General features: G+C 33.8%; 1 protein-coding gene and 1 long non-coding RNA gene across 3 annotated transcripts in view; one reads left to right on the forward strand and one right to left on the reverse strand.

The window, feature by feature from the left end:
* The window catches only part of LOC106869293 (uncharacterized), a 361,908-nt gene extending 356,057 nt beyond the window's left edge, over positions 1-5,851 (forward strand). For both annotated transcript variants that reach the window (XM_089364453.1, XM_089364452.1), the window contains one exon: positions 5,255-5,851. In XM_089364453.1, coding sequence (XP_089220579.1) covers positions 5,255-5,526 — 272 coding nt within the window. In that variant the 3' untranslated portion in view covers positions 5,527-5,851. The remainder of the gene's footprint in view (positions 1-5,254) is intronic.
* Positions 1-10,000, reverse strand: part of LOC106870850 (uncharacterized) — a 23,829-nt gene that overhangs the window by 2,085 nt on the left and 11,744 nt on the right. The gene's annotated exons all lie outside the window — the stretch shown is intronic.

The following is a 10,000-nucleotide window of genomic DNA, read 5'->3' on the forward strand; positions in this document are numbered from 1 at the left end:
GTTTTCCTTTCATCTTAAAAGCCGCGAAGCTATGGAGAGATGCATAGGCCATAAGGCTGTGGTTACGGTGCAGCAAGTTCAGGGTAAAGGAATATAGACATACATATATACATACATACATACGTACATACATATATATATATATATATATATATATATATATATATATATATATATATATATATATATATATATATTTATATATATATACACATACATATATATATATGTGTGTGTGTGTGTGTATACATACATTCATATATGTATATATATATATATATACATAAATAAATATGTATGCATACACACACATATATAGAGAGAGAGGCAAATATATACACATATACATATATATACATACATATATATATATATATATATATACATAGATATGTATCTATATATATATATATCTCTCTCTCTCTCTCTATATATATATATATATATATATATATATATATATATATATATATATATATATATATATATATATATACATATGTATATATATTCACATACACAGCATCGCTATGTTTATTCTGATGGAGACTTTCTTACTGTGTCATGCACAAAGGAAATGATGTCCAGCAATACATAGTAGAACATACAATTCAAAGATTTCGTCTCATGGTCTGGTGAATCTTATTGTCCATTAGAATTTCTTGGGCCTCTTTCTTAATATATGTTTTTTTTTTCCTCACTCTCCTTCGCTCCCTCCGTTCTCTCCCTCCCTATCTCCTCCCCTATCTATCTATCTCTCTCTCTTTCTCTCTCCCCTTTCTCTCTCTCTTTCTCTCTTTCTCTTTTTCTCTCTCTCTCTCTCCCCCTTCTCTCTCTCTTTCTCTCTTTCTCTCTCGTTTCTTCTTTTTTTTTTGCTATGAAATCTTGACACTTCAAAAATACGACTTACCTTCATCTTTCTCTATTGATCTTTCTGTAAGTGTGTGTATATTTTTTCTCTTTCCTGGAGTTTTTTCATACATACATACATATATATATACATATATATATATATATATATATATATATATATATATATATATATATATATATATATATATATATATATATATATATATATATGTATGTATATATATATATATATATATATATATATATATATATATATATATATATATATATATATATATATATATATATATATATATATATATATATACTTATTTATATTACACACACGCATAATTACATATATGTATATATATATATATATATATATTAGTGTTTCTTAGGCTGTTCTCTAACAGTGAAGCTGAAAACGACACTTCTACTTAAAACAAAACAAAACATAACACAAAAAGTGTAAATCTTGAGTCACAACATAAATTTTATTGCCTTTTTTTTTCTTCCTCCCCCCCCTCACTTTTCCTACTTCTTCACTCTCTCTCTCTCTCTCTCTCTCTCTCTCTCACTCTCGCTCTCTCTCTCTCTCTCTTACAATCTTGGAATCAGTGAAAATGGCAAAAAGATATGTAAGATAAGGAAGTAAAAGTAATTGATAGGCAGTCATCCGTGTTACACACAAGTCACATTTATTACATTACTATCCGACTTTACTTTAGATTCAAAAATTAACTCAGATTATTGTTGTTATTATTATTATCATTATTATTATTATTATTATTATTATTATTATTACAATCATCATCATCAGCATCATCATCATCATCATCATCATTAGTATTATTATTATTATTATTATTATTATTATTATTATTATTATTATTATTATTATTATTATTACTATTTTTATAGAATTTTTATTTTTTGAGTTTACTTTAAATGTCTGTTTGCATGTTTCTGTTTGAAGACACAGTTATCAACGAAACAAACTGAGAGAAATCAATTTTCTCTGTGTATGTGTGTGTGTGTGTGTGTGTGTGTGTGTGTGTGCGTCTGATGTTTATGTTTATATGTATGTGTTGCGTATGTGTGTTTTGTTTTGTCTTATTAACTTATTGAATTTTTTCTTGTATTTTTTTTTTTTTTTTTTTTACAAAATAACTGAAAAAATATCATTTCAATTCTGAAAGCATCTTATTTATATTTATATATTAGTTTCTTGTTACTGTGATTTGTTTGTTTGTGTATATACGTGTATGTGAGCAAGTATGTATCTGTGTGTGTGTGTGTGTGTGTGTATGTGTGTTGAATGTGGGTGTATTTTTCTTATATCTCTTAGTTATCTGGCTACATATCTTTTATATAACACATTTTATTTATTTATATATATAAATATATTTACATACATCTACACATACATATGCACATATATAGACATGCAATATATGTATTTGTATAAAGAAAGACACAGATATATGTATGTGTGTATACGCACACACACCCACACACCCACACGTATATATATATCATTTCTACATATACAACGATATATATATGTATATATGTATATATATATATATATTTATACACGTGTACACGTATGTGTATTTAATTATACATATTTATAAATATCTAATTATACGTATACATATAATTATACGTATGTATTTGCATATATATATATATATATTCACTCATGCATTTTGCTGATATACTCACACACACACACACACACACACACACACACACACACACACACGCATACACGCGCACGCGCGCCTATGTACTATGTATATATGTATAAGAGATCTTTGAAATCGATGTCAGTTTTTTTTTTGTGGATGAGGATTTTTATTTATCTTCATTATGTTTTTTTTTTCTTTCTTCTTGCCAAACGCACAACACACAACACACGGTCATACAGCATACAGAATAAGAGAGATAAAAAAAAAAACAGTAAGAAAGAGAGAAAGAGAGTGTGAGAGAATGAGAGAGAGAGCGAGAGAGAAGGCTGTGGTATTTAACACAAACACACTTGTACTGCTCTCATTGATGTAAAGAGACCTTTCAAAACAGCATTAACTTCGCTTCAACTATACACTTCAACAGAATGGTTTCTTCTTTCACACATCTTACACATTTCATTTACAATTTCTTATTTTCTCCTCTTTCTCCTTCTTCTTTTTCTTTCTTTATTTGTTTTGTAATTGTTGTTGACATCATTGAAACAGTAATATTGCGCTAGCTTTTCTTTCTTTTTTTTCTTTTTGCTTCTTTCTGGTTTACGTTTTACCTTGATTTTTTTTTCTTCTTTTCGAGGTTTCGTCTTCTCTTGTCTTTTTTTCTTTTTTTTTTTTTTCTTCCTGAACTTTCTTGTCTCCTCGTTGTTGCTGTTTTTTTTGTGTCTTTCCTTCTTAAACTTTTTACAGTCACTTGCACCTCTCTTTTTACTAATGGAATTGATATGTTTCTGTCCAAATAGACAGTCAAAACGTTCGCCTCCTTTCATCGCAAAAGCTTTGCTGTCAAATACAGATATTATTAGGGGCTTCTTGCAATAAATGCAAAGGATGTGATCTTGGTAGTGATAGTGGTGATGGTGGTGGTAGGGCTTGTGGTCGCGGTGGGGGAATCTCTTGAGTAAATTTAGTGGGTGTTTCCTTTTATAACTCTTCTAAGTAGTATCAATATCACACTCGCTCACCCCCTTCTACACCCACCCCTATAAACACATCTGACCAAACACCTAAGAACCTCTTAGTGTTATACAGACCAGATTCATGGTTTAGACGAAGTTAGGATTTAAATCTTAGAAACGTTTCTGTTTCAAGACGTTTCCATTAAGTTTTTCGCCATTATTCGCACGCACGTACATTCATACACACATACGCACACACTTACATATATACACACACACACACACACACACACACACACACACACACACACACACACAAACAAACAAACACGCATTTATTCATACTCATTTATTGTGATTATATGTATCATGAAAACAGCGTGTTTATGTAGTTTTTTCCGGTAAAATTTGCTGCAATTTTTCTTCTAACTGGGATACTTACATACCTAAAGGGATATATATATATACAGAGAGAGGGAGAGAGAGAGAAACAGACAGACAGGAAGAGAGAGAAAAAGAAAGAGACGTGTGTGTATATAATGAATTTATGTATACATACATACAAGTATATATGCATACATACATGCGTGCGTGCGCGCGCGCATGTGTGTGTTTGTGCATGCGCGCATGCAGTGAAAGGCGCCTTTCGAGTTTCTCTCATGTCTCTTTACGTTCTGAGATCAAATCGCTGCTTGCTTCGTCTTTTGGCGAGTATTTGGCCAACAGCGCACTCAAAAGGAATACAACAATATCTTTAGCCATCAACAAATCTATGAAAACAAAAATAATACGATATTATTTCTACTCTAGGAACAAGAACCTGGAAATTTTGGGAAAGGGGACTAGCCGATTACATCGACCCCAGTGTTTCACTGGTACTTAATTTATCGACTCCGAAAGGATAAAAGACAAAGTCGACCTCAGCGGAATTTGAACTCAAAACGTCGTAAAGACGGACAAATTACGGTTAAGCGTTTCGCCCAGCGTACTAAAGATTTTGTCAGCTCGCTGCCTTACAAATAATACACTATTAATTAGTTAATTTATGACATTAAGCACTCTATAAATCCAATGTATGTAACAATATGATGCTGTACATTCTTATTCATTCATCATATTTATAATTGCCTATTTATTAAAGTGACATTATTATTTGTCGCTCTCAATACTTTACTAGATCTAAGTTCTCCAGATCTAAACACTTTACTAGGTCTAAGTTCCTAATACGCTCTCAACACTTTACGAGATCTAAGTTCCCCACTGTTTCTTGCCCAATACTTATTTAATTTTTGTACTGTTCTCGACATTTTGGATTCGTGTGGTCAGCAAAAGGAATCATTATTATTCGTTGTTGATGTTGTTACTATCGTCATCATTATCATAAGCAGGAAATCAGTGTAAGAATGTGCTAGCACTTGGTAGTCATAGTTATTCGAGGTCTTTGAGTTTTCTTCATTGTGCTTTCGTGACTTTCTCTTAGAGAATGTATGTTGTTTTTCTTCAAGCTTATTTTCCATAACCGATTGAAATAAATACTGAGGCCCCTGTTACCAGGAATTGTTTATAAAAAGCGCCTTGGGACAATAAAAGAAACCTTATTATTATTGTTATTATTATTGGTGTTGTTAATATAATAATTATTATTATAAATCTTCTCATCATCATAATCATTAATATTACTATTATAACTTATTCACTTTATTTATTCAGTCATTGATTGATTTATTTATTTATCTATTTTTCTTCTTGCAGATCTACAACAAGCAATCCATCTACCGTCAGCTCTGCCGCCGTCAGCGATCGCTCTACGGAAACGCCGAAGACCATATTCCAAGTATCAAATCGCCGAGCTAGAAAGAGAGTACGCTATCTCCACCTACATCTCAAAGTCACGCCGCTGGGAATTATCACAACTGCTTAACTTAAGTGAACGACAGATCAAAATTTGGTTCCAGAATCGCCGAATAAAGGCGAAAAAGTTGCAAAAACGGGATGAGACTTTAAAAGGTCAATCTTCGAATTGATGTCACATAACATCCTGTGTGGTTAATAAACACAATGATTTTGGTGATGTAGAAGTTGTGAGAGAGAAAGAGAGAGAGAGAGAGCGAGGGAGGGAGGGAGGGAGAGAGAAAGTGGAAGGGAGATAGGGTGTCAATGAAAAAAAAACAAAAAAAATGACGAGCGGAGGAATAAAAAAAAAAATAATGCTGGTTGTTAATGATTATGTTAGTATGTATGAAAGGAGGCAGAAAAAAAAAAAAAACAGAGACAGACGGAAATTGAAAAAAATAAATAAATAAAAATAAAATAAAATAAAATTATAAAATTTAAAAAAAAAACGAAAAACAACATTATCCTCCAACAACAGTAACAACAACAAAAACAATACGAACAAATGACTATGATAATATTATTAATATGAATAATAATGATAATAATATAATAATAATAATAATGATAATAATAATAATAATAATAATAATAACCATAATAAATACAAAGAAAAAGAGAAAGAAATTTTAAAAGGAAAAAATATATAAACATTTGTGTCCTTTTTTCGTACTTTGATTGTTTTATTGTTTTTATTATTATTATTATTATTATTATTATTATTATTATTATTATTATTATTATTATTCTCTTATTTTCTTTTTGTTATTGATATCCTTATCAATATCACCACATGATCAGCCATCATCACCATCGTCATCATCACCGCCAGGCACAACCTCCACGTGCATCATCATCACCGTTGTCGTCGTCGTCGTCGTCGTCGTCGTCGTCGTCGTCGTCGTCGTCATCGTCGTCGTCATCGTCATCTTCGTTGTCATCGTTATCATCATCCTCAAGCTCCTCGTCACTATCGTCACCAGCACCGCCACTATCATCATCATCATCATCATCATCATCATCATCATCATCATTATCACTACCACCACAACCATCTTAGTTTTTATCATCACCACCAACACAATCATCATCATCATCACCACTATAACTAACGCCACTATTTACTTTCACCATCATCATCACCATCACCATCACCATCGTCGTCGTCGTCGTCGTCATAACTAGCACCACCGCCACCATCATCACTAATAGCATTAATTTCTTTGAAAGATTACTGAAATTATCATCACACCTGTCATCATCATTACCTTTACCATCATCATCATCATTATCATCTTCTTCGTCATAATCGTCATCATCAACTTTGTTGTTGTCGTTGTTGTGGTCGTCGTTGTCCTCGTCATCATCTATGTCTAACTAGGAAATTGTTATTAAGTGAACATGAATTTTTTAAGGCCTTTCGTTTTTGCTGTAACTAATATTGTTTAATTTTTTTTTTTCGTTGGACTTCGATCAGAATGTATGCAAATAATTTACTAAAAAAAAAAAGAGCAAAAAATTGGAATAACAAACAAAAACATGTTTTTTTTTTATTTCTTTCTAAACCATTTGGACCTTCTAGCTCCAGTAGCTTCGAGCAAATGAAAGTAGACGTATGAACTATCAATCAGGCAAGCATACCGTATAAAAAACGAGATACCAATTGCTTTGGTAGTTGGGTAAGTTGGAAAGAGTGAGAAGAACTTGATGTTAGTAAGGTTCATTAATAAGGAGCGGCTGTGTGGTAAGTAACTTGTTTACCAACCACGTGGTTCCAGGTTCAGTCCCACTGCGTGGCACCTTAGGCAAGTGTCTTCTACTATAGCCTCGGGCCGACCAAAGCCTTGTGAGTGGATTTGGTAGACGGAAACTGAAAGAAGCCCGTCGTATATATGTATATATATATATGTGTGTGTGTGTGTGTGTGTGTTTGTCCCCCAACATCGCTTGACAACCGATGCTGATGTGTTTGCGTCCCCGTAACTTCCACAGAGTTCACGAAATCTGAATGAAGAGTGTTACTACAACAACAACAATAATGATGATAATGGTTTCAAATTCTGGCACAAGGCCAGCAATTCCAGGGGAGGGGTTAAGTCGATTGCATTGACTCCAGAGCTCAATTAGTACTTATTTTATCGACCCTGAACGGATTAAAAGCAAAGTCGACACAGGCAGAATTTGAACTCAGGACGTAAAGACGAATAAAGTGCCGCTCAGTATTTTACCCGGCGTGCTAACGATTCTGCCAGCTCACCGCCTTAATATAATATGATGGACTCTCCCATCGCAGATGTTGTATGAGCGTTCAGCTTTTTTGCTGAATGACCTACAAAAACGATTTGTTTATATATAGAGATCAAATGTTGATGCTGCTCATTAGCTCATTCTCTCCATCAAATCGACGTTGCCTGAACAGGTGCACAGGTGTACCATGCGTCAGGTGTCGAAGTGACTACAGAGAAAACACAACGTACCGTTCGGTCTAGGGATTGAAACCACGATCTCGCATGCAACACCTTAACCACTAGGCTATGCATCCCCACATTGTGATATAATATAATATATAATATACTGGGGTTTACCGTTAGTCGATAATACGATGAAAGGTAAACTGACACCGGCGGGTTTTGAACTCATAACGTAAAGACCCGCAACGACATAACGCTATCAGCTTAGAAGAACTACATAACAACTTGTAATGATCCTCGATATGGCTAGAAAGAGTCACATAGAGTGATTCGGGTACCAGTGCACACACAATCACACAAACAAGCGTCCTTCTTTTAGCTCTTCCCATTATCCTAAACATATTGCTTGATTGAGACCATTTCAGCAATCCAGTTTTAAAATAGACGGCTGCCAAAACAGCATCGACAAAACTCAGCATGTGACAAAGAAGGTTATAGGGCAAGCCATACAGTCCCGGCAATTTTCCCATCGCACAGCCATTCAACAGATCTGCTACTTCATCAGCTCAAAATGAAATTATTTTTCACAAGATTCTGCGTCTTCAGCAGAGAGTTGTGGAAAATTGTCAAGATAGGTATCAAAGTCCGCTGGGTCTAGTTCACCAAAGAAAAGAAAAGAAAAAAAGACAAAAAGAAAAATTTCGCTCTCACATTTGTTGGAATAGGACAGGCGCATTCGTTGCAATCTGCGAGAGATCAAGACGCGGCTTAGTTACCTCAATTTGCTTCCTTCGCCTTTCAAAAAACGTACCCTCATACGAGCAATGCATCCTTTGTGTTTAGTGACGAGGAAGTCGACAAGGACCGTTGTCTTTTCTGATAACCTCTTCTATCAAGGTGAATACCTCCCTCTTTTGATCTCCTGTTCTACATCGATATATTTCTGATAAAACTAACAGATTCTGTTTTAATTTTAGTTTTTAACGAGACCTACCTTCTGCTATTGATAATTGCACTTGTCAATTCCTTTTTGATAAATTCGCTAATCCGGTCCGGGAACGTTTCCGTGCATGTCGAGAAAGATTCATCGAGTTTCTCCTGTAGTCGGGACCTTGTTTATTGGTCTTGACTAAGTTAACAGTACAGATCACGAATCATTTGTCTATGTAGCTACAAGGCCACGTATTTGGAAGGAGGAAACATTCGATTAGATCGATCTCCATATATGGTGCACACTTCTTTTGTGAAACCTGCAAGGATGTAAGTAAACCGTGATGGTTGAGAATTCAGAACGTACAAAGTTGTACAGGGTACGGCGCATATATATTTCCCAATCATTTATTTTATCATAAAATAAAAAATTTTAAGTTTTGGTCAATGAAATTTTACAGGTTGATTGTTATACTTATTGATAATATTTTAGATATATTTACAGTTCAAAATGGTTATCTTTTGCTTTCCCCATAGGCCTTAATTCATTACACCAGCCATTTTCAATGCTACAATTTGTTCACGTTTTGTTTGAGCTGCCATATTTAATTAAGGGTAATCAATTAAACAAAAGAATGTTTAAACAATTAAACAAAAGGAAGCGTAAGTGAATGTAGCAGTAACTAAATATCACAAGAGATTCTATACGCCTCTCAACCGATTATGCCAAGTTACAACAGCAACATCAATAATGATGATGACGATGATGATGATGATGATGATGATGATGATGATGATGATGATGATGATGATGAGTATGAGGATGATGATGATGATGATGATGATTCTGTTTGTCATTGAGGCATCTGATGAAAGGGGCATTACAAGAACAATTTAAAATCTATTTGGTAATTTGGGAAAATTCATTTGGTAATTTACATAAAAAGATGAGTGGAAGAAAGGGAGAGAAGAAGGAAATGAGAAAGAAAAAGTATTCATAGCATACAAAATAAGTGAAGACATGGATGATACAGTCCGCCTGATTCAGGAAAATCTCCAACTAGGCTTAATCAATGAGCCCCTCAGATCCAGGATCTCCCTGACCAACAGGAACACAGGCTTTCGTCACACTGTTGTTCTCCAGGTTGTAGGTATATGCTTACCATAGTTCAATTCAATCCCAGCCATTTTTGCCTCAGTCATCCACATTTTGACAAATTCCTTCCTCCTCACATTCCATTCCAAATGAAACTTGAAAACTCAA

The sequence above is a fragment of the Octopus bimaculoides genome, chromosome 16, assembly GCF_046866305.1.
Source record: "Octopus bimaculoides isolate indiv1 chromosome 16, ASM4686630v1, whole genome shotgun sequence".
Classification (NCBI taxonomy): domain Eukaryota; kingdom Metazoa; phylum Mollusca; class Cephalopoda; order Octopoda; family Octopodidae; genus Octopus; species Octopus bimaculoides.